This window comes from Solanum lycopersicum, chromosome 7 (assembly GCF_036512215.1).
Source record: "Solanum lycopersicum chromosome 7, SLM_r2.1".
NCBI lineage: Eukaryota > Viridiplantae > Streptophyta > Magnoliopsida > Solanales > Solanaceae > Solanum > Solanum lycopersicum.
The window spans coordinates 9,917,294-9,943,961 of NC_090806.1; the positions used below are offsets into that span (position 1 = coordinate 9,917,294).

The following is a 26,668-nucleotide window of genomic DNA, read 5'->3' on the forward strand; positions in this document are numbered from 1 at the left end:
AATTGTTGCTTAGAAGATATATCGACACATTTGTTCGAACATGTCATGATGGAGCATAGAAATTCATCTAGAGTTGTCAATCAACTCAGATGATTCAAGAGTTGTACTAATTGAAGATTCAATGTTTCTTTAATTTCTCTCCCTGAAATGCATCATTTGTTTGTAATTATGTTGTGCTCTTTAGTTAGAAAATTATCTATTGTAATGAAATACATCTGACCCGAATTCTCAAGAATGAGATATGTAGGCAACCTATGTGGGCTTCGGTCACCCCTTGATATATTTTTAATATTTCCCTTTGTATTTGAACTACGTTCGACCTGAATTCTCAAGAATGAGATACATAGGCGGCCTGTGTCATTCTCGATTTGTTTGTTTGTAAATTTCTTATTTTTGTTAACCCTTAAAGAGGAACTATGTTTGACCTGATTCCTGCCTCAACGGGATATGTAGGCGCCACAACTGATCAGTCATGTCTCCCGTAAGATTTTTATTTTTTTACAATAGAAACTAGGGCAGAATTTTTTAGACGGACTAAAATATTTCAGGATTCATTCATCAACAATTCGAGATAGCCCAAGACTTCTAACTTGGATAGAAATTTTTGATGATGACATCAAAAATTTCTTCAAGCATCACTAAAATTTTTCAGTACATTTCAAGCGTGACTAGAAATTTAAGGCTAACTTCAAATGATCTCTAAAGTTTACAATCGACTGCAACAATCTCCAACACCTTTAGATTTCAGAGTCAAGTGCAAAATCTTTCGATTATAATAGATTTCAGAGGGATCATGTTAGAAATTTTCCAAGCTTTAAGGATTTTAAAATTCTCCAAAACAAGTTGTCGGATACATCGAAGTTTCCAACCAATGACGTTTATTTAAGCTATGCATGACATGACATTTGAAAGTGACTTTTTTCAAGTTGATTTTTGAAAATAAATAAATAAATAAAATTTTAGGCTTTTGATATGTCAAACATTTCGTATAATTTCACCTTATGTCTATCGAGAAGCAAGAGATTAGAGTGATTAACCGAAGATAGCAAGACAAGGAGCAAGCGTTTGAAGAACTCGACACAAATAAGTTTATTTTAGAAACTAATAATTTTTTTGTAGATGCAGGTCCATAAGTTTGCCTCAAGATCATCATATTTATCTATTCGATGAATATGGAGAAGTCAAAAGAGTGAGGAGCTCCCTAAAATTGACAATTTTTATGTGGATGCAGAAAAGTAATTGAAGTTTTTCAGGAAAAAAAAACAGTTCAGAATAAGAGTAACATTACCTAGTTCAAATTTCCAACAAAGCATGAGCTACAATTGAGTGCAAATGTTCAAATAGGACCAAGTGAAAGCATCACTCTCAACATGTTGAAGCATCTACAATGACATCCAATTACATTTTTAGCATCAAGAACATTTGAAGAAAATTCACAAATCGCGTCGATATCAGGCGTGGTAATGTGAGACCCTCATAGAGGGACATTTCTATAATACTATCAAATGAGATAATATGAACACATAGAGGGACATTTCTACAATATCATCAAATGAAATAGTAACCACCATCCATATGGATGTCACTGTCATTTTGTTTATGGAATACCATCAACCTATCAATGGATCATTGATGAAGAATTATCATCCTATCAATTGTGCATCAAGATCAGCCTGCCAATGGATCATCATCATCATCCTATCAATGGATCATCAATGAAGAATCATCATCCTATCAATGGATCATCAATGAAGAATCATCATCCTATCAATAGAGCATCAACATCATCCTACCAATGGATCATTAATGAAGCATTATCATTTGATCATCCTATCATTTCATCATCCTATCAATGGATTAACATCATCCTGCCAATGGATCAACATCATCCTACCAATGGATCATCAGCGAAGCATCACCATCTCATCATCCTATCAATGGATCATCAATATCATCATCCTATCAATGGATCATCAATAAAGAATCGTCATCCTATCAACGAAGCATTGTCATCCTATCATGTAGCAGCATAATCCTACCAATGGATCGTCATCATCCTACTAATGGATCATTATATTTCTATCAATGAAGCATCATTTTTCACATCATATAAAGTCATCATCTACCACATCAAAACCGGCAGAGGATGACGTTTGTTGAGTGCGGTAAGGCATATGACTTCTTTATTTAAATTACAGTTTCTACTAACAAGTTATTTCATTCTTTGTCGAGATCATCCAAGAGGATGAATTCTCAAAATCAAGCCACAAGTGCAGACAACATAAAAGAAAATATGTAGCACGACGTGGAACCTTTTTAGAAGCAAATCATCTAGCCATCCACCTCATTATGTTGGATAATCATCGAACCATCCACTTCGTTAAAATTGGATAAACATTGAGCCGACTAGGTTGTTCCAAATATCACCAGAGTTTGCTATGCAGAAACAAGCAATAACATATCCAAATCCTCAGCAAATCATGAGTTGTAATGGACATATTATGTTCAAAAGCGGCATATACTGAACATATTTATGTGACATCTTTCACATCAAGAGTGACTGAAAAGCATCGTAAGAGATACTACCACTTTTTTAGTTACATTTTCTACTAACAAGTTGTTTCAGTCTTTGTCGAGAGCTTCCAAGAGGATGAATAATAAAATCAAACTAAAGGTGCGGACAACATCAACAAGGATGCAGCACAACGTGAAACTTTTTGTTAGCAGCGAACTGGGACATAGTCCAAAGATAAGAGTCAAACTCTCAGGAAGCGAGCAGAGGAGCAACTTCCACCACAATCAAACCACACCCCTATTAGAAGGCATGCGGGTTTTTCTTTAGTTTCCTCGTTTTCAGTTTCGCATCTGGAAATTTTGATTTTCATCAGAAACAACTTTTCTATCAAAGTGACGATACACCAAGATCTTTGGAAATTATGTCTATGTAAGTTCTTACCTGTGGATGTGAAAAGCTCCACCTTCATGGCTTAGAGGTTACAAGCCTCCTTTTCATACTCGATTTATTTGTCACTCTTGCAGAACCAAAGGTTATCTAGCATAATATATTTCCTTTGCCTATCAAGTCGAACTACAAATAGCCTGATTCCTACGGTTCAAGGATATGTAGGCGATCTCAATGCCGAAAACTCAGGTGTACTCCAACATTCGCTCTTAAATCTTATTCTCGATCATTTCGGTCCCTTCATAATTCAGTATCGAGATGACTTTCAAATTCTTTCAAAATCGTGCGTCAAATCAAGCATACCGAACTACAAGTAGCCTAAATTCTCATATAGCCTGAGATATGTATGAAACCTTTTTCGAGGTTCGGCCATAATTCCTAAAGTCCATACCAAATCCCTGTCCTAAAGATGAAATGTTATTGGTCAAAATTGGATTAGTCAACTTTCATCAATTTTCTCGCATCAATCCAAGTAAAATGAGGGACAATTGTTGACACCCAATTTTGACCCTCCTCGATAAGAATCAATTCACGAGTTTCTTAAATTCCAAACGAGTTGAAATAGTTGACTTTATAAAATTCAAAACGTTTTCAACTCATTTTAAAGTAGATTTAGTTGATTTTACATTTTTGAAATGATATATTTTTATATATTTTGTATAATTAGTTTGTTGTATTAAATATTCAAAAATCGTCTCAAAAAGACTTTTGTTTTACTTAATAATACTTCATCAAATTGATTTTATCTAAATGATTAGTATCATTTTTGAGTCATTAGTTTATAATTAAGTTAACTATTTTATCTTGTTAAATTAATAAGCTCGTAAATTAATTAAATGTTAATTCGTCTTGTTCATAATTTGGCCCGATTCTCTAAATTAAACTCAATTTGGCTAACCCGTTAATTTCCATTAAGTCATAATTGTAATTCTTGGGCCATCTTTTTTAGCAGCCCACTAACATTCCATTAATTTCCATTTTTCACTGATTTCTAGCCCACCTTTTCCCTCGACCCGGCCCAACCCTTTTACCTTCACAAAAAGAGAATCCATCAACAATACAGCAGCATACCACACAAAAAGAGAACTGACCCGATTTCTTCACGCATGTAAAACAGTGAACAAACCCAGAAGCTCAATCGCGCGTGATAGTCGTCCCTGTCCTCGTACGGTTGCAACAGCAAAAAGCACCGGTAAGGCACGCGTTTTGCGTCTTTGTGACCTCCGGATAAGTCCACGTTGCGCTCGAAGCAATAGTCGTCGATTCGCCCTTACCTCTTTCGGAATGGGTCAAAATCTTAGCAAAATGTGTGTTTCCCATTTATGCAAAAAGTTGTTTGAGTTATGAACAAGAATTCGAAATGGGTCTTTGGTTTTACTTGAAATCAGCCCGCCTCTCCCTAAGTTTTACCCTAATTTTCAAGCTATACATGCTTCTTATTATTCACTATAGGAAAGAGGCGGAAAAAAAAGAAAAAATTTTTGAGTTAGTAAAGGCTGGAAAGAACAGTGCAAAAGGTTAGGAGATATATCTTTTAACTTTGAAAAGAGTAGCTTAGCTGAGAGATAGAGGATAAAAATTAGAGTTAATAGTGAACGATTGAGGTGATATTGCTTCGGTTCTGTTTTGTGGCAATCTCACCGGAGTTGTCAGAATTCACATTGTGGTGGAGGAATCGCCTCAGTTCTCTGCTCGTTTTGTCCCAGTCACCGCCTCTTAAAAGGTAAAAATCTCAAATTTTGTAGCTTCTGTTTGGGTTGACGTAGATGTATAATTTGGCGGGATCTTCCAGTCCGTTCTTGTTATTTCCGCTGCTTGGCTTTCCTTTTTGTGATATTAAAATTGCTAACAATGATATCTCTTCTTTCATTTATCTTGCTATTTCTGAATGATGTTGTTCCTTTGTGTTGTTTCTGAATTCGAGTGTTTAAACTAGCCCTGAAAAAATGTTTATTTATTTTAGTTTAACTCTATCCGTGGCGAATCAGTGTATCAATACTGTGTGGCTTTCTCTTTCATACGAGCTAAGTATACATAGTCACTCGAGCTCACTTTTTTTATGTACTAGTCAACAGGTTTCTGCAACTACCATGCTACTATTTAGAATTTAAAGGTTTGACAAATCTTGTCTATTTCTTTTATATTCTTATTTCTTAGTGTATTGATGTGTTTTATAAGTTATTTATGAGGAAAATTAAACTATATCTCATTGTATGAAAATTGTGCCAAACCTTATGGACAATCCCTCTCTTTGCTTTCGCGCCTAATTTTTCTAGTTAGAACAGTGACATATTTTACTATTTGCCTATAGCTTTGCTCTTGTTTAAAATGTTTAATTTTATTCTACAAGTGGGTTTTATATTACTTTGGTTTAGTCTTGTGTTGCATCTTAATCCTAATGCCATATATTCTCCATTTCACTATTTTATCCATGCCTTGAAATACTTGTCCTACTGCATGAAGCTTGTTGTTATTCTTTTCATTGTTGGAAAACATATCGTGTGAGTTTATTGGGAAATAGTGGAGGAAATATTAACCTATGTGTTATGTTTATTTACTCTATCCTAACAAACCTATCGCTTGTGTTTTCAAGATTCCGATGCTTTGGTTTGGATGTGATTCCCTTTTCCGTTTGGTTTATTTGTTTGATTGAGTAAATGTTATAGTCCATAAAGTATGTTTTTTTCTTTGGTCACTGCAATTGAAATTTGCTAATGTACTTTTTTATTTTGTGAACTCCACTCGAGTCCATTTGGACCCCATCTCTCTCCTTGCATCCTATGTTTGAGCCACAAAGGCTCAAACCTTTACCCCTGAGTCAGCCTCACTAGCAATAGAGAAGATGAATAGATCCTGAAGTTTGGACGAATTCGAAATAGGCCAAAGCAAATTTAAGAGTTGAAGAAGTTGGGCCAAGAAGCCTCCTTCATCTTATTTTATTTTATTTATTTTGTATTTTGTTATTTTGGGGCCTAAGCCCTTGTGGCTTTGTTTTTTTTCATTATTATTATCTCGTTTAATTTAGGACAGATACACATCAAATGGGCCTAAATCCCAGAAACGAAAGGGTTCAAATACCGATCTAAGTAGACAGAAATTGAATTTGGACTCAACTCTCTCTCTATCACTCACTTTTTCTCTCCTTTTACTTTACCGTCTCTTTGCTTGTCGATATCTGCTGTTAGTTTTAAGTTTGGAAATATTTCAAATCCCCGCAAAACGGTATCCCGTTTTAACAAATTAAGTCAAATCAATCAAGTCTAAATAGATTAAAAAATTATTTAGACTAAAAAATATAAATTTTGAAAGTAAAAATCTCACATAGATAGTAGGATGGTGTTTCTAAAAATTCCAAATAAATATTCAAATTCAAGATTAAGTTAAGGTTTTGTCAAACAAATTAGTTATCGGATAATCACAAGTAAGCGAGTATTTTAGATGCTGTAAAAATCTTCCTAAAATACAAATAGAAACCTCCGAACCCCCTTAAAAGGTTTCACTAGATTTACTGTTTAAGTCTTTTTGAAAAACAAAGGTTTCTTGATTTTCTTAAAATTAAGTGGCGCCTCTAAAACAAGTTATAAAATAATAAAATATATTTTCTTTTAAATAAAACAACTGGTATATTGATACAATGGAGAAGTGCTTAAAAAATATCCTTCAAGTATGGAAAATAGAACAAAAATATCATTAATCTACCTTTTGGCTCAAAAATACCCTTCCATCGAGCTATATGAACCTATATTACCCTTTTACTTAACATATTTCTTTTGAGTAATAATTAATTTTTTCATTAATGATGTGATAGTTTTTAATTAGTTGAAATTAAAATGAACCAAAATAATAATTTCTCTTAAACTAAACCCAGATCCAACTAAATTCAAGCCCATCCACTTAAAACTTTATTGACCCATATCTTAAATAATCAAATTTCAATCAACAACTTGCTCAAGTTATTTTTAATCTCAGTCACAAAAAAAAAGGCACACAATATGAAATTTCCGAAAATTCCCTAGAAACATTTATAAAGGGAAGAAGTGAAATACAAGATCAAGAGTCAATATAATCATACACCATACTTCGAAACACTATGAAAAAGTCCAGCAAATCTCTAATCTCTGGGAAACATAAACTCAAAGCGATAAATATCAAAATTCAAAACCCTAGAGTTCAAAAATTATTTCACTTCTTTCTTTTTTGCGATTCATATAAAGCACTAACAACACAAAAAAGCAAAACCAACATAATTATATTTCTTAAATAGACATAATTTGGGAAATTCTCAAAGAAAAATCATGAAATAGAATTAAAAAAAAAGAATATTTTTAGCCATAGCAAGAGATTATATACTTGATGAAGAAATGAGATTGATATCGATTTTCGTTATCTGCAGATTTAACGAGAAAATAATATGAAGAGAAATTTAGTGTACGGAGCAAAAAAAAAAAAAGCAACTCACCGTTACACAGTGATTCTTCTTATTTTTTTTAATATGGGTCAGTAAAATTTTAAGTGGGTCGAGTATAGTTTAGCTGGGTTTGATTTGGAGAAATTATTGTGGGGTTCCAACCCCATATCTTTTTTCAAAGTCTTAATTTGTTACAATTACATACCAACTAAATCTTATCAAAATAACTACTTAAGTTGCAAAGTTTGAAACTTATATATTTTCATAATGTCAATGGTGACATCATTAGTTGTAAATTTCTTCTATAAATAGAGCATTCTTGCTCATTTGTAGAACAAACCAAGTTTGAGAGAAAAAATCATTTTGAGAGCAAAGTGAGGTATTCCATAGACTATACAAGAAAAATAGTATGTGAAGAAAAATAGAGTGTGAGTGATATTTTAGTAAGGTGGAAACCAAAAGAGTGTTGTTCCTTTTGAGTGTATAGTAGTCACTTTAAGTATTTTATTCGTGACTATATAATGTTAAATTCCTTACTATAATGATATCAGTTGCTCCTCTTAACCCGTGGTTTTTCCATTATTTAGAAGGGTTTTCACGTAAAATTCTTGGTATCATTATTTTTCCATTTTATTTCTATTATTTTTACCATATATATTTTTGTGTTTATCCGCGTTTTTCCAACAATCTGGTATCAAAGCCAAAGTTTTATCTAAGTATACTTAGTGATTGCAGCATAGTCTGAACTTCCACATCAGAAAAGATTTACTTTAATTTGCGATAACTATATTTTTTGGAGAAAATGATGGAGCCGACACGAGTAGAATGGTTACTTTGAATGGTGTTAATTATGTCATTTAGAGGAAAAAATGGAAGATTTGCTTTATGTTAAGAATTTTTACAAATCATTACCTTGTAAAGCTTGGATAATAAAACAGATGAAGGGTGGATATGTTGAACCGATAGGTTTTTTGATTTATTAGGCAATAGGTCGACGATAATGTGTTGAACCATATTTCTAGGAAGACATATGCTCGAATCCTATGGGAGCATCTTGAAAGTTTGTATGCTCGGAAAACTGACAATAACAATATATTCCTAATAAATCAGATGTTGAGTTTAAATTATCATGATGGTTCTCCAATGACAAACCATCTGAATAATTTTCAGGGGATCATGAATTAGTTATCTGCTATGAGCATCAAATTTGATGAAGAATTTCAAGGCTTGCTTCTACTTGATTGCCTACCAGACTTTTGGAAAACATTTAGAACTTCATTGTCAAATTCTGTTTCGGATGGTGTGATCTCTATAGATTCCTCCAAGAATAGTGTCTTGAGGAAAGAGATGAGAAGAAAAACTCAAAGTTCTTCTTCATCGAATGTCTTGATAACTGGCCCCAAGGGGAAAAATAAAACTTGTGGTTCTCAGTATAGAGAAGAAAATAGTAGCAAATCCAGAGAAAGACTTAAGGTTATTGAGTGCTATCCTTGTGGCATGAAAGAGCACACAAAGAAGTTCTGCAAGAAGTTGAAGAGGGAAAACAAAAACAAAGAGGAAACTAAAGAAGATAACAATGAAAATGTCCTAGCCACCGTTTCCACCGAAGATCTTGTTACTGTCCTTAATGCGGATATGGCAAATATTGTTTATGATGGTCAATCTGGATTGTGGACACTGGTCTCGTATCTCATGTGACATCAAGAAAGGATTTTTTCTCATCCTATACTCCTTGTGATTTTGGAACCTTGAGTATGGGTAATGAGATTGTTTCTAGGGTGATTGGTATTGGTACATGTTTGGAAACTAGTGTTGGAACTAAACTAGTTTTGCTTGAGTTGGTGCATTCTAATTTATGTGGTCCAATGAAGATAGAGACATTAGATGGTGCACTCTACTTTGTCACTTTCATTGATGATTGATCGATAAAACTTTGGGTCTATGTGTTGAAGACTAAAGACCAAGTGTTAGGTGTCTTTAAGCAGTTTCAGGCTTCAGTTGAAAGAGAAACTAAAATGTATTTGTACTGATAATGGTGGTGAATATTGTGGAGCATTTGACAAATGCTGCAAACATAAAGGTATTAGACACAAGAATATTCCTCTAAAGACTCCTCAGCTTAATGGTTTAGCTGAGAAGATGAACATGACCTTGATGGTAAGTGTTAGATGTTTACTTTCTGAAGCAAAGTTGCCGAACTCATTTTGAGATGAGGTTTTATTGACCGCTGCACATATTATTAATCTATCTCATGCTAATGCTTTGCAAAGTGATGTACCAAATAGTGTTTGGTATGGAAAAGATGTTTTCTATAACCATTTGAGAGTATTTGGTTGCAAAGCTTTTGTACATGTGCCAAAAGATGAGAGGTCAAAGTTAAATGTCAAGCAAGACAATGCATCTTCATTGGATATGGCCTTGATGAATTCGATTACAAGCTATATGATCTAATTGAAAAGAAACTTGTGAGAAGCCGTAATATTATTTTCTTGGAGAATCAAACAATTGAAGATATTAACAAAGTGAAGAAGTTAGAATCTTCAAGTTTTGATGATATAGTTCATCATGATAAAGTTCCTCACACAAGTGTGCATGATGCTGTTGGGTTTGATAATCATGTATCGAATCGACATGTTGATGTTGATAATAACAATGATATTGTTATTGATAATCTTGTTGCTCATGAAGTTGTGGATGAATCAAATATTCCGCTTCGGGGTCCACAAGACAACGGTTTCTTTCCTCCCGTTATTCACCCAATGAGTCTGTGTTACTCACTGACAGGGGAGAACATGAATGTTATGAGGAGATCATGGAAGATGAGTACAATGATCAATTGATTGAATTCATACAAGATGAGATGAAGTCTCTGCATGAGAACCACACTTATGAGTTGGTAAAATTGCCCAAGGGCATGACAGCTTTGAAGAGCAAGTGGGCGTTCAAAATTAAAATTGAAGAATACAACTTGAATCCCAGGTACAAAGTTAGAATGGTTGTTAAGGGATTTGGTCAAATGAAGGGTATTGACTTTGACGAAATATTTTCCCTAGTTGTGAAAATGTCCTCAATTTGCATAGTTTTAGATTTGGCTCCTAGTCTTAATTTAGAGATTGAGCAGATTGATGTGAAGACGGGTTTCCTTCACAGTGACCTAGAAGAAGAGATTTATATGAAAAACCTGTGGGATTCAAAGTAGAAGGTAAAGAAAATTTTGTGTGCAAAATCAGAAAGAGTCTAAATGGCCTAAAACAAGATCCTAGAGAGTGGTACAAGAAGTTTGAATATGTTATGGAGGAGCAAGGCTATAAGAAGACTTCTTCAGATCATTGTGTAGTTGTAAAAAAAATTTTGACAATGATTTTATCATCCTTTTGCTGTATGTGGTGATATGTTGACTGTGGGCAAGAATACTTCCAAGATTGACAAGTTGAAGAAAAAGTTATTTAAGTCTTTTTGTATGAAAGACTTGGGTCATGCCAAATAAATTTTGGGCATGAGAATTACTCGTCTCAGAGATGAAAGGAACATTGAACGTTTACTAGTGCGCTTCAATATGAAGAATTTTAAGCCTATTATCACACCTCTTCTTGGTCATATGAAGTTGAGCAAGAATATGTGTCCTACAGCTAGGGAGGAAAAAGAGAACATGGCCAAAGTTTCATATTCTTCTGTGATTGGAAGTCTACTGTATGCAACGGTATGCACTAGACTTGATATTGCTCATGTAGTTGGTGTTGTCAGCAGATTTTTCGACAATCCGGAAAAAGAGCATTGGAAAGCTGTGAAGGGGATACTCAGGTATCTTAGAGGAAAATCAAATAAATGCTTGCGTTTTGGAGCATCAAATCCAATATTTAAAGGCTATACAGATTCGGATATGGCAGGTGACCTTGATAACATCAAATCTACTACTGGATATTTGTTTACTTTTTCAGGGAAAGCTATATCATGGCAGTCGAAGTTGCAGAAGTGTGTTGCACTATCTACAACTGAATCTAAGTATATTGTGGCCACTGAAGTCGGCAAGAAGATGATATGTCTCAACCAATTTCTTCAAGAGCTTCGTTTGATTTAGATGGAGTATACTGTCTATTGTGACAGCTAAAGTGCAATAGAGTTGAGCAAGAACTCCATATACTATGCAAGGAAAAAACACATCGACATCAAATATCATTGAATTCGTGAACAAGTGGAGAGTGAATCACTTCACGTTAAAAAGGTTCACACAAGTGAAAATCCTGCAAATATGTTGACTAAGATGATACTGAAAGACAAGTTCAAGTTATGCAAAGAACTTGTGGATATGAACTCTCTCTAAAGATGTTGGAGATACCTACTTCCAGTGAATGAGACTGGAGGGGGAGATTTGTGGGGTTCCAGCCCCATATCTTTTTTCAAAGTCTTAATTTGGTACAACAATATACCAATTAAATCTTATCAAGATAACTACTTAAGTTGCAAAGTTTGAAACTTAAGTATTTTCATGATGTCATTGGTGACATCATTAGTTGTAAATTTCTTCTATAAATAGAACATTCTTGCTCATTTCTAGAACACACTAGGTTAGAAATAAAAAACTATTTTGAGAGCAAAGTGAGGTATTCTATAGACTATACAAGAAAAATAGTCTGCGAAGAAAAATAGAGTGTGAGTGATATTTTAGTTAGGTGGAAACCAAAAGAGTGTTGTTCCTTTTGAGTGTGTAATAGTCACTTTAAGTATTTTATTCGTGACTACACAGTGTAAAATCCATATTATAGTGATATTAGTTGCTCCTCTTAACCCGTGATTTTTTTCTTATTTAGAAAGGTTTCCACGTAACATTCTTGGTGTCATTATTTTCCCATTTTATTTCCATTACTTTTATCATATATATTTTTATTTTTACCCGCGTTTTCTCAACAATTATTGTTTTTGCTTGATTTAAATTCAAATTAATTAAAGATTGTCACATTATTGATGAAAAAATTAATTATTGCTCATAAGGAATCTGTTAAGTAAAAAGGTAATATAGGTCCATATAGGTGGATGGAAGGGTATATTTGAGTCTAAATGTGGATGGAGGGTATTTTTATTCCATTTTCTATACTTGAAGGGTATTTTAGGCCCTTCTTCATTGATAAAAAAATAATGGTGGCAATGAGCCACTCAACAAGAGCAAAAGACACGAATATTTAATTGTGTGAAAAAAATTTCTAAAATTACTTAAGTGATAAGACTGAGGAGTCACATGTATTTACAACCAAAAACATTGTTTCTAAAAATTTGCAGCCTTTTATAACAATCACTAATATATAACCATTTATCAAAGTTTGCAACTTTTCAAAACAAGGATTTTAAATGGTGAGAAATTTAAATAAAATGGAAAAGACATTTTAACCAAAGGTTGCGCAGATTAGATTTGGTTGGGTTGTTTCATGTTGGCCATCAATTAAAAAAAATAATTAAAAAATTTTATCCAAGAAATAATCTCGAAGCAGAGCCAACAACGACTAGACGCAAGGGGATCACTCTTACAAACCTTTTATGAACTAGTAGAAATGTTTCTTTATATAAAAACTTAACATTTTCTTTCTGCCACCAATGAGGGTGAATTACTTTTTACTAAAACATAAAAGAGAAATCTTCGTATTCCCACCTTTAATTTCGTCTTCCCTCCATTTTTTTCTTACTATATACCTAACAATTATTAGATAATAATCTATTAACTTAATGCTTTTGACACAAAATCCATGAAACCATGTCCTATGCCTTAAGCCATATCAAAATTAACCACAACATTGTTTTTTTTGCTTCTAAGATAGATATCCTAGTTATCTCTTGTGCCAGAAAAAGATTCTTAGTTATATTTTTTCCTTTTACAATTTCCAGCCAGATTAGGAAAAATAATCATAGTAGGATCCCCACAAATGATCAATAAGAAATAGAATTAGAGTTCATTAAGGATATTAAAGTCATCAATATTTAAAGGATATTTTCATATGTCCAATAAGAAATAGGATTAGAGCTTATTTAAGGTTATAAAAGTCATACAATATTTAAAGGATATTTTGATCAACCAACTTATATTAATATTTTTATTATATAGATATAGATAAGGTCTAATTAGTTGTTTGGACGATTTTCCATAATTGATATTATTTTGTCTCAATTTATGTAGCATTATTTGATTTGATATAAAATTTCATAAATAAATAATTTAAAAAAAAATTTAAGATCTTAAACACTCTTTAACTATTTGTGTATTTATTATTAAAGAGAAAAGGAAATTTAAAATTAAATTATATCTATTTATATAAAAAAGAGACATTTTTAAACAAAAAAATATTTTAAAAAATGTCTTACATAATTGAAAAGGAGGGAGTAGGTGATAAATAAGTTAAATGAATCGAAGGATACAAATTAAATGGCTAGTTAACTAGTCATCCAAAAGTTGTACTCCACTTAGTTTAAATAAGAATAACTTAGTTTTCTTTTATCAATAATTTAAAAAAAATTATTCTTTTATAGTAATGTTTTCATTTTAATTTTTTATATGATACATTTATAATGACAAAATTGAATTTTTTGATATATTTAGCTAAATTTTAATTTATGAGCACAAAAACTTTTTTTTTTTGGCTAAAAAAATGCTCTATCAAAACAATCTACATTATTTTTTTAAAAAAATAGTGGCCTTATTAGTCATTCACCAAGTGGGTCCCACCTCAGATCACACTGCTAACGTATATACCAAATCAAGAACATGCATGGGCTTTAAACACTTTAGAAAAGCACCATTTCCTTCCTTTATATAACTTTTGGCATTAACTTATAATTCTCTCGGTTTTAAAAAGAGTGATATGATTCAATTTAATAAAGAATTTAAAAAAATATAACATATTAATTTTAAATTTTATGGTCTTAAATTAAATTTATGTTAATTGTTTTGAATATTTCACATGGAAAATTAAAATTAAAATACTACTAAAAAACATTATTCTTTTAAACGAATAAAGTACGAAAAAAGAAAGGAAAAGAATAATGTTGAAAAAGAGGTGAGACATGAAGTAAAGCTAACAAAGTATTTATTCAAAGTTGGTTTGTACTTTGTAGCTATAAGAATTAATAGGGCAGCCTGGCAAGCATTGCTAAGATTTCCGCGTTTTTTGGATATGTGGAAATACGCGGAATAGACTACATATGTGGAAACCTTCAAAAGTATGTTTGTAAGGGTAATATTTTTTTTTTTAATTTTCGGAGTTTTTTGATAGAGTGTATTAAAATATATATGTTGAATTGAATATATTAGTAATGTTTATGCATTACAATAAAATTATTATTTAACGGTAATAAATATACATATTAATAAAGAATGTTAAAGTCGTTATCGATATTAATTAATTATTATTGGATTCAATGTCGCTAAAGGCGTTAAAAGATATACAAATAGTGCTAAATGCCGTTAAAACTATATATTCAATGATAATTAAGCTATTGTCGTTAAAGATTATTTTTGATATAGTAATGATAGTATATTTATATTAATTGTACTCATACTATTCATATGTCGTGTTTGATTTGATGTAATAAAAATAACATGCATGCATTGGATAATTTTTTATTTTTTATTTTTTTTTACAAAATTAGCATTCATATATGGTGAAAATGATTCAAGACTGCCAAAGTTATTTCACAAGAAACATACTAACACCTTCAAAGAACTAGTCTAAATAAGTACAACAACAACTAAGAAATACAATTTATACGAGAGAATAAGGAAACGAGACATGGAAATTGTTTGAGATCATTGTCTTTAGAACTTATTAAGTATTATTAATTCTACAGCCAGACTATGTCAAGTGATATATTAAAATTAATATTAATACAAATAACACATGCTGATAAGCATCATTGGAATACCTGAACCAACACATAATAAAAAGTAACACTACCCTTACTTCTCTGTTCCCTTACTTCTACCCTCTCCACGTAAAAACTACGACTAAGCACCTCAAATATGCCACTCTAACGCTTCCCCAAGCCTACATGTTATGCTACTAATTTTCGAAAATTCTAAAGCTTTCCAAGAAAATATTTAGTTTATCTTTTAGAACTTTCTTCTAGTCTAGAGAATTTCAAGGCATTCTACGACTTTCCAAAGCCTTTTCAAGTATCTAAGGGCTTCTAAAGTTCTCTATAGACTATTTTGCCCTCATCCGAATGTAAAATTTATCAGACAAAGTGACGGGACGTGACACCTACCTTCACACCTGACAAAGTGACGGGACGTGACATCTACCTTCACACCCCCCTCATTCATAACCCAAATCAATATTTATAGATTATATATAAATATTTTTAAAATAATATTTTTTTAATTTATATCTTTTTATTTTTCAAAAACACATTTTTAAGCACATGATACACCCTAATTGTCGAAACATTAAGGGGACGTACAAATGGAAGGCAGTGGTTACGTTTCAGCATCAAATGAAAGTTGTCCTACCACCGTCCTAAAATATCATCTAAGGTGCAATGTCACCGACACCCTTCGCCCCTGTGTTCTTTGACACATTTATTAATTTTTATTAATTGACGTTTCATATTATACTCTGAAAAAATAATTTACGAAATAAATAATTAATGTAAAGAATATGTAAACCATGAATTTTTTTAAAAAATGTAGTAAAATAACTTTTTTTTTATATATTATAAATGACAAATAAAATAAACACAGAAAGAGTCTCAATTGATGTTACACATTTTTTAGACTGTATTACTTTTTATAATTGAAAACAATTAACTTTAAGTTTTTTAACTTTACTCTTAGTTACATGATTTATATCCATGCGAATAATTATGGAATGTTTTAAGCCATACATTTCAAAAAGCTTATTTTCTTACTTAAATTTTATTTCAATATATTCAACAGTTATTCATTATTGACATACACCTTAAGAAATAATAAATAATAGCATAAATATTACTATATTAACCTTTTGAATGTATTAAATTTAAGGTTTTAGTGAACGTATTAGATACTAACTAGTAATTAATAACGAGGTAAAATAGATAGAAAATGATAAATTAATTCTTGATTTTTTAAACTGGACAAACATTATTGACAACGTACTATTTTTAATATAATGAACAAATAAATATTACAAAACATTCTTCCTTTTAAAAAAAAGAATTTTTCGTTGATAGCCAGTGACGTTCGAACCCACAATACGATTGTGAAATCATTTTCACCGCGCTCTTTAAATACTGAGCTGTCAATCAATTATTGTGGTAGGTTCACAAGTTAATTAATATGTATATATATTTGCTTAATTTTCTAATACAAATATAAAACTATACAAAATAATTAAATTCCTTCAAACCCATAAATCTATACCTAACTCCTCGAGATAAAAAGGAATTGATGAAATATACTAATAGGTCAACACAAGAGGTGAGTGTCTTAAACCCATGCATGTTCCCTTCTACTTATATATATATATCTCTTCCATCAGCCCCCAATCTTCATCAATGCTCTCACCTGCCCCCTAACCACAACAATAAATTTTCCACTTCCCCCCTTTCTATATATTTATTAATTAATTCATTATTATCAACCAAATAATTTTTATCCATAAGTCTCACTAGCCAAAATTAAACTACATGCATATGCATGCTCATTATTAAAAATTAATTAAGTGTAGGACTTTAATGATTATGGGTAATTTATTCTGTAAAGTACTGATTTTGGTACTTTTATGTCTAACTACTACTTGTCCTTTGATAAGCTATGCTGTTGATGACAATTTTTTTCAATCAGAATGTTTGCAAGTGCCAACATCTGAGTTTTTGGGTTCTGTTAAGTCTACCATCAACATTGTTCGTGAAGTCACTTCTTTAGTGTCAAAATTTGCTAGCTTTTTTGGCGATTTTCGACTTTCGAATGCCATTTCTGATTGTCTTGATCTCTTGGATCTCTCAGCAGATGAACTTACTTGGACTCTTACTGCTACTCAGAATCCCAAAGGTATCTATTTATCTATCTATATTACTTGAGTATTAAGTATTTTTTCGTTCTTAATCAAAGATTTCATCCTTAATGTGAGACTTTTAATAGAAATATAAATTTAATAGACTTCAATATGAATATTAGATACGAGCATCTTTAATTTGTTCATTTTTTATGAGTGTTATGCACTTTAGGAAAAGGTTAATGCACTTAATTTTTTGTGCTCTTTTTGAGATGCTTGCTTTAAAACTTTAATTTGCAATTAGGTGTCTGTCTTTGTTACTTTTATCTTTTTGGCCTGTTTTACGCTTTATTGGAGTACTACAAGTTTACTACTCCTTCTATTCACGGTTACTTGTTAAATTTTGAATTGACATGTCTATTATAAAATAATAATATTATTTTATTTTTATTAATAAATAGAATTTCAGACTAATTTATTCATTGTGTTTTTTAAAAACATACTCAACGTTAATAAGTTGAGAATATAATAGAAAAAGATATTATTTTTCTCTTATTTGTAAAAATTACAACTGAAAAAGTGAAACTATAAAATATTTAACAAATAAATAAAAGACCGAGGGAGTACTACTTTTGACTGTTTTGAGTTGGGACTTGGAACCTCCCACGTATAAAAAGTTTTTAGCTCCAATCCTCATTTTTATGCTCTTTTGAATTAGTTCTGCTCATATTAGGGCATCTTTTTAAGTTCTATTATAAGTTATATTATCATCGCTTCTTTTTATGAACCTTATGTTTGAAAATCGCCTAATAAAAGATGTTTATATCGAGTATTTATGTAATTTAGGATGAGTAGGAAATTGTTTTAGTCAAACAAAATATAAATAGAAAAAGCTGAAATCAGAGGCATGTGGGCGGGGAGGAACTAGTAAGGGCCCGCTGGGGTTCATGAGTGACTAGAAATCAACAAAAACTAGGATATGATTAATAATATATCTATGAGTAAAAGTGCCCTTGTATACTGATACAAACTAGAGGAACTACCTTACCTGCCAGACTAAGTTTTGGATTCAATTAAAGCCAAGACTAAGGTTTGGATTCAATGAAAGCCATACTGTACTCAAAATATATACTTTTTAGCTGAATATCATCTTCCCAATGAGTAATCCAAACACAAAATTTGCAATCATGATAAATCAGTGGAACATATAATAAGTCATCTTGCATAGTAATCCACATATCATAAGTCATGGTGTAGTAACCAAAAATCATTTCACAATCGTCATATCATAATAATTAATAGGGGCAACTAAAGAAAATCAATATTCAGTTGAAATTCTTGTTTAAAGTCGTTTGTAAAATTAGGTCTTAGGCCTAACTCACACCCCAAAAGCTAGCTCAAAGGGAGGAGGATTGTCCAAGCCTTATAAGGAGTCCACCCATCTGATTAATCATCGATGTGGGACTTTTGTCATTATTTAACACCCCACCTCACGCCCAGTGCTTAGCATCTGGTGCGTGAACAATTTTAATTTTGGCGACCCCAACATCGGGTAAGACGGGCCCTGCTTTGATACCATGTGAAACTAGGTCTTCGGCCTAACTCACACCCCAAAAGCTAGCTCAAAGGGAGGAGGATTGCCCAAGCCTTATAAGGAGTCCACCCATCTCATTAATCACCGATGTGAGACTTTTGTCATTATTTAACATCGTTAAGTCATGTTTTAAATCATTGGCCAATTCATTGAGAAAAATTTATGTTAAAATCACCACTTTAAAATTAAGTCTAATAGTCCCAATTGAGGAAAACAAAAATAGTTGAATAATATTCTTGTCCTAAAAGAAATAAAAATGATATTTTTAGATAATTTCTTATGAAAATTTATCCAGTTTAATTATTGTATAGATCGTACCAAATGCTACCAATTTGCCCAAAAGAATATATATATATGTGTATATACACACATCATTTTCAAATTTGTTGGGTTCATCTTTAGAATAAAAAAAATGTCAAAGCATGATTAACTACCTAACCTATTGTAGTAGTAGATGTGTGTCATTTCATGGGATATCTCAATTTTTACTCGCAAAAGTAAAAATGTAAATTAAACCTTTTTTCCTACTAATTACTTATTTTCAAAACATAAAGATTAGTATATTTTTAACAACACTTGTGGTACGATGGGACAGGAAAAAACAACAGTACAGGTAATCTAAGTGCAGATTTGAAGAATTATTTAAGCGGAGCATTAATTAATCAAGATACATGCATCGAAGGATTCGAGGGTACAAATGGACTAGTCAAGAATTTGGTTGCGGGTAATCTCAACCAAGTCTCATCATTAGTCCGCAACATTCTTCTTATGGTCCGACCCGTCTCTAGGAAAAACGTCTTCCCCTCTGAGGCCAATGCCAAACGTGGGAAGCCGTGGCAATTCTCCCGAGAAAGAAAATTAACGTCAAATGAAGAAGATCACAACTTATTCCCTTCGTGGATTAAACGAAAAGATAGAAGGTTATTGCAAGCATCAAATTCGACTAAAGGAGTAATTACAGACGTTGTAGTAGCTCTTGACGGAACTGGTAATTTTACCCGAATTAAAGATGCAATAGACGCAGCACCACAATTGAGTACAAAAAGATTTGTGATATATATTAAGAAGGGAATTTATAAAGAGTATGTGGAGATTAGCAAGAAAAAATGGAATATTATGATGATTGGTGATGGAATTGATGTTACTATTATTTCTGGGAATAGAAATTTTATTGATGGATGGACCACTTATAGATCTGCAACCTTTGGTAAGTTTTCATTTTCATTTATTGTCATATTATTATTATTATCATAATTCACGTGGAGTTATGTACTCAATATTTCAAAAATCCCCCCACTTTTATTTAATATTTGATAGGACGCATGATAATAATAATATTTATAAAAATATCACTGTTTATTCTGCTTTTTTAAACATGGCCCATAAAGGTATGTCTGCAAATTTGTTACTTTTTCAATTTTAAAAAATAAATAATGTAATATATTATAATAAATTCTTTATTTAAACTTTTTAATATCATACATTTAATATCATAAAATTGATGACTATTTTGTTATATTTTAAATATTTTTAATAATTAAAATTAATTATTTTTACTATACATTTAGTCAAAATAAAAGCTTGAGTTGATGTTACAACTAAAAAAACGAAATTATTCATCTGAAATTTTTAAAGTTGGTCTTGTTCTTGTGTTTGATCATAACTTTTAAAAATAATATTTAGAATTTAAATTATTATTTAAAATATATAAATATTACTTAAACTTGAAATATAATTTAAATAAGGGTATATTATGATTTTTTTAGGATTTATTAAAAACAAAATAAATCTAAAAAAAAAAAAAAGTGAAGACAGGGGTTTTGGTTGTATCAGAATTTGGTGAAATAATTTTTAGTCAAAAAAAGAAAGAAAGATAAAAATAACATAAACTAATTCATAAATTTAATCTTTACATTGTTATTATATATCTAACTCTTACCCACTATTATTACTATAATAAGACAAATGCAAATTTCAAAAATGATTTTATTCATCCAAAGTTACGTACCTAATTAAAATGTCGGTGTTCCTTTTTATCATATGCATATATGTCCTTTTTTTAAGTCAACGAGTTTGAGTTTGGATTTTTTTAAGTAAAAATTATAATACAAAAATTGTTAAATAACAAAATATATTTACTATGTCTTTAGTCAAATTTTTGATTCCGTTACTGAACGCAATGCAGCGGTAAAAGGTCAAGGATTTATAGCCCGAGACATAACATTTGAGAACACATCAGGACCCGAAAAGCACCAAGCAGTAGCATTTCGTTCCGACTCAGATTTATCGGTCTTGTTCCGATGCGCGGTGAGGGGTTACCAAGACACTCTCTACGCCCACTCAATGCGTCAATTCTACAGAGACTGTACAATTACTGGCACAGTCGATTTCATTTTTGGAGACGGTACAGCTATTTTTCAAAACTGTCAAATATTAGCACGAAAAGGATTGTCACAACAGAAAAACACAATCACAGCACAAGGTCGAAAAGAAATTGCTGAAACAACAGGTTTCACGATTCAATTTTGTAACATATCTGGTGAACCGGATCTATTAACTTCACTCAATTCTACGTATACGTATCTTGGAAGACCATGGAAGACGTATTCGCGAACAGTGATCATGCAATCGTACATGAGTAATGTAATTAGACCTCAAGGTTGGTTAGAATGGAACGGAAATACATCACTTGACACATTGTATTACGCAGAGTACCAAAATTATGGGCCTGGCGCCGGTTTGGGCGGTAGAGTTAATTGGCCTGGTTTTCATCTGCTCAATGATTCATCACAGGCTAGTAATTTTACCGTTGCTCAGTTCCTTTTGGGGAACTCATGGTTACCTCCTACGGGAGTTAAGTATACCGCTGGTCTAGCAGTTTAAAGTTACTGATATCTATGGACATGTAACATCATTTTTTTTTCTTGGATGCATTGGGCGATTTTTCTTTCTATTTCTATCGTTTTTACTGGTACGTCTATATAGATCAAGTATAAAATACACGTTTAATGCGTGATTAATTAAGATATTCGGACACTCTGGATGAACTATGTATTATGAGACTTAATAACTTTTGAATTTTGTGCAGAGTTTTCATCTGAAATGATTAATTCGTATAGTTGGACCTGATTTCATCACTTTGAATTTTTTTTAAGAGACGATTATATATTCTAAACAAAATGTTACTCCGTTTTAATTTTTCTTTTTGGTTTAAACTTGACGGAGAGTTGTACTCCCTTAATTTGTGCTATGCAATAATATGTCTATTCTCCATTGACACAAACAAGTTTTTGCATATCAGAATTTTTAAAATAGCAAAAGCCCATTCTCTCTAGGTAGAAAAACAACGATAAACCTGATAGAGTAATCACTGTTTTTAGCTGTTAGGATTTATATTTCTATGCTCATTCATGTAACATCCATTCCTAAGCTATAAAGGAATTAGATGCGTGTCAAGCTGTTCTTGTGTGTCATTCCAAAATTTAGCTAGAGTTACCTATGTTTGCATCGTAAAATTTATATCCGTTAGAGTTAGCAAGTGTAGTGGGCTAACATATGTGTTAATTAGTTCTTGTTTGGTAACAGATTTGTTACAACAAGGGAGAAAGGAATTGTAAGATAATTCCTGGATTATTGGAGTCTGTAATCTAAATCTTACCTCTATGTTGAGTGAGATGAAGTTGAGCTGAAAATTCTGTGAGAACATATTGTGATTCTCTCATTCTTTAAGCAAGGAGATTTTTTACCTAAAAATCTTTGTTTTTGATTTTTGTTTCGCATCGTTATTTTGTCAAGGGACCTAATATAATAAATGCTAGTGAATGCATATAATCTATCTGTAAGCTTATATATTTATTTCTGGCTTTAATTTATTATATAATTCTAATACACACATACAAATTTTTTTAATTTATATAATAGATAAAGATTTAATGAGTTTCCATTCCATCATCCACCAAATAAAATTGATTGAAATCAATGTTTAACGCGTTTTCTAAAAAATAATAAAGCCAATCAACGATAATTCACGTGGAAATTCCTTCTTTTCCTCTTAGGAAGTTGTATGACACATTAATGGCTTAGGTTTAATTAATTGATCTCCAAAATATCTCTGTCATGTCATGTTGATGTTCAACTAGTAGTACTTGTGCATCATGTTACATGAAGTCATGCAATAAGGAGTTGTTTGGTGCTCCCGCTGTTTCAAATTATTTATATACTTTTAAATTAACACACCTATTAATAAAATATTTATTGACATAGTAAGTTTATCATTTTACTCTTATTTATTATGAAATGCATGGATTCGATTAATTAACATGAGTACACTCTAATCTACTCAATACAACCTTCAAAACACTCACTTTAATCTCAAGAAATCATCAAAATCCAACACAACAAGATTTAGGATGGACTTCAAGAAAACTTCTCAAGAACTCATCAAGAACTCTAATCTTTCAACTTTAAAAATGAAATTACGCTGAAAATAACATGATTGACGTGTGGGTGAACAAATCCAACACCATGGAAACTTACATACCTCTTAGGGATCAAACCCATGGCGAAAATCCGCAACAAAACTTAAGAACCTTGATGAACGTTTTGATCCTCTCCTCTTCTCTCTTCTTGAACTTTCAACTAAAACCCTAACACTATGTTTGGATCATTGTTACAATTTGTATTGTATTGTTATTATACCTACAATGTTTATTTTGATTGTTACTTAAAATGTATTGCTAAATTTCGTTGTTACGTAACAAAGAAAACCCCTATTTTATGAAACAACAAATTTGGTGTATTCACATTGTTACTTAGTTTCTTTTTCTAATTATATCTTTACATAATATTTGAAAATACTATTTTACCCTTTAAGTATACTCCAATATACTTGATACAACCCTCAAAACACTCACTTTCATCTCAAGATATCATCAAAGCCCCAACACAACAAGATTTAGAATGAACTTCAAGAACACTTCTCAATAACTCTAATATTTCAACTTCAAGATTAAAATTGCTTTGAAAATAACTTGATTGTTGTGTGGTTGAAAGACCTAACACCATTGAAGCTTTCATACCTCTTATGGATCAAACCCATGGTGAAAATCTGCAACAAAACTCAAGAACCTTGACAAATGCTTTGATCCTCTCCTCTTTTCTCTTCTTTTCACTTCTTGAACGCTCAACTAAAACCCTAGGCTATAATAGGATTATAAAACTGAACTTAATAGGATTAAACCCATAAGACTTACTAAAAATGATTAAATTTTATTTGTTAAGGCAAAGACCAAAATACCCCTTACTATTTTTGGGTAACTTTCCTTAACTGGAGAACCCGACTTGAAAAGGACATATCTCACTCATCCTACCTCGAAACTTAGTAAACTCGGTGGCGTTGGAAAGATAATTCAAATATCTTTAATTTTACACCTCATTGCACACCTAACACATCCAGTACTGAGAGTGATGGTTATTTGAAATCGACCCAAATCTTAGAAGAACTTAGGTAACACTTAAATGAACTCTCTTTAGTTCTTCTTGAAACATAAGGTGCTACATCTAGTGAACTATCACTCAAGAAATTCTAAATTCCTCAATAAAATCCTACTGACAATGAAGAATGGTTTGAGTCTTAGTTTGAAAATTTTTTGGGGTGTTATAGTTAAGATAAAATTTGCTCCTCTTTCCACTCATTAATAAAAATTGTCTTTAACCTGTTAGAAATGATTCAAATTTGTCTCTCAATCTATAGATCAAAATATCCTTAATATACGGGGAGCTTTAAGAAACAACAAATATTACACCTTAAATAGGACTAAATAACTATTGTTTCACTTATTACAATTCACAACAATATTTTGATTTGATATGCATTTGTATTTTTATATTTTCGGTGATTTTGGAGAAAAAAAATACAAATACAAACTGATTTGCCTTAAAATGAATACACATTAGGGGTGAGAGGCAAGGGATATCGAGAGAGAATGACAAAAGATTGTATTTTATAGCAAGGGATATCGAGAGAGAATGACAAAAAATTGTACTTTATATTTATTTTGCATTGTATTCAGTATATTTTTAATGCATAACTATTATGTATTATGTATCAATGTATTTGAAAACGAATACAACTGATTCATCCTCTCCGTGATTAATTACAATTGATATATAAAACATTTGATAGAGAGGATGAATGCATATTGTATTCGAATGAATACAAATACAATTGATACAAAAAATGCAAATACAGTTTTTCAATTTTGATTGATATAATGTACAAAACTCACCTATATTTGACTGAATACAATTGATACATGATACATTATATTTGAATAGATTTCTTCATATTGGTAGGAGAGGGAGAGAGAGAGAGAGAGAGAGAGAGAGTTACTATAATAACAACATATAGTGATTTTTTGCAACTTTTTTTATGTTAGAACAAATGAACAAGAATGATAAAAATATAAGGAATCTAAAACAAAACCTGCTTGGCTTAGAGGCACATTGGTACGCTTTTTGAAGATAATTGGAGTCTCTCCCACGAGTAATCGGAAGAATAAATAAAAACTCTATCTTCGGGATTCAACTAAGCCACAAAACAAGTAGCATTCAAGAATGTCGTTCTTCTATTTTGATTTAGTGATTTCACCTTTTGATTAATATTTCAAAAGCGTTTTCAAGGGAAAGTGGATTTTTCTTGAGTGCTATTATTTTCAACCAAAAGAAACTCAATCTATAGGACAAATGTTTTTGTAAGAAAAAGACTTTAAATAAATTCTGTTTATTATAAGTTCATGAATTAAAAGAAAAATTTATATTCCAAAAATCCAAAACGTAGAATTTTCAAAAGTATCTTGCAAAATGTTTATGTCGTAGAATTAAAGCAAATAAATGTTACAACTCACATTCTTGTATTTTGTTATTTCAAAACTTTTTCAACGCATGAATTTGTTTTAAAATTAATTGAAACACTAACTCTTACATTTTAAACTGTATCTATTTTCCATGAATATGTTGACATTTTTCGCGTTTTCCATTATATAACTATTGTGACCTTGCCAATCTTCAAAACTCAAAAGTTTAAGTTTTAAGTGCAAACTTTTAATGCTTTGTTTGTCAAACTTCTAAAATTTGCTTATTTTGAAATATTTTCTTTTTGATAAGGAATTTATGTTTTACTTATTAGATTACAAAGTAATTTTGAACAATAATAAGTGTTCGATCAAATTTATAAAAAATATTTCTAAGTATATTTTCTCAAAAATGTTTTCCAAAAAAGTACATTCGGGGGAATCTTTTCTCTAGCTTTTGAAAAACATCGGGCGTTTGTACCTTCGCTCCTATTTAGTGTTACTCTGTAATATGTTCCTCTCATAACAAATAACTTTTGTGGTAGGGCAAATTTATATTCTCATGTCTTAATATTTCACAAGTTATGCCCAACCATGCCTTCTATTTCTAAAAAACTTAAGCTTCATTAGGCGTAAGTTTGATTGTTAATTGATAAGATTAAAGACCATTTTATTTGAATGAATAAACAATAAAGACTTGTCCATTCAAGGAAAAATGTACAATCTTATGGAAAACCTGCTTCTGCTTCTCTTTTAAAAAAAATTATTTTCTCCCAAAAGCGTAATCAAACACGTCAAGTTTTAAAAATAAATAATTTATTGAAAAAAATAAATAAACATTTTTTCCTCTGAAAAATTGGCCAAACATAATGAAAATGACTATTTGATGTTGAAAGA

General features: G+C 31.3%; 1 protein-coding gene across 1 annotated transcript; it reads left to right on the forward strand.

Moving 5' to 3' along the window:
• The first annotated feature begins 16,712 nt into the window (after window positions 1-16,712).
• LOC101261426 (pectinesterase/pectinesterase inhibitor PPE8B) lies at window positions 16,713-22,049 on the forward strand. The gene is made up of 3 exons (XM_004242853.3): window positions 16,713-17,382; window positions 19,516-20,127; window positions 21,106-22,049. The coding sequence occupies exons 1-3, from the start codon at window positions 17,067-17,069 to the stop codon at window positions 21,801-21,803; spliced, it is 1,626 nt and encodes a 541-aa protein (XP_004242901.1). The 5' UTR covers window positions 16,713-17,066; the 3' UTR covers window positions 21,804-22,049.
• Window positions 22,050-26,668: the final 4,619 nt, after the last annotated feature.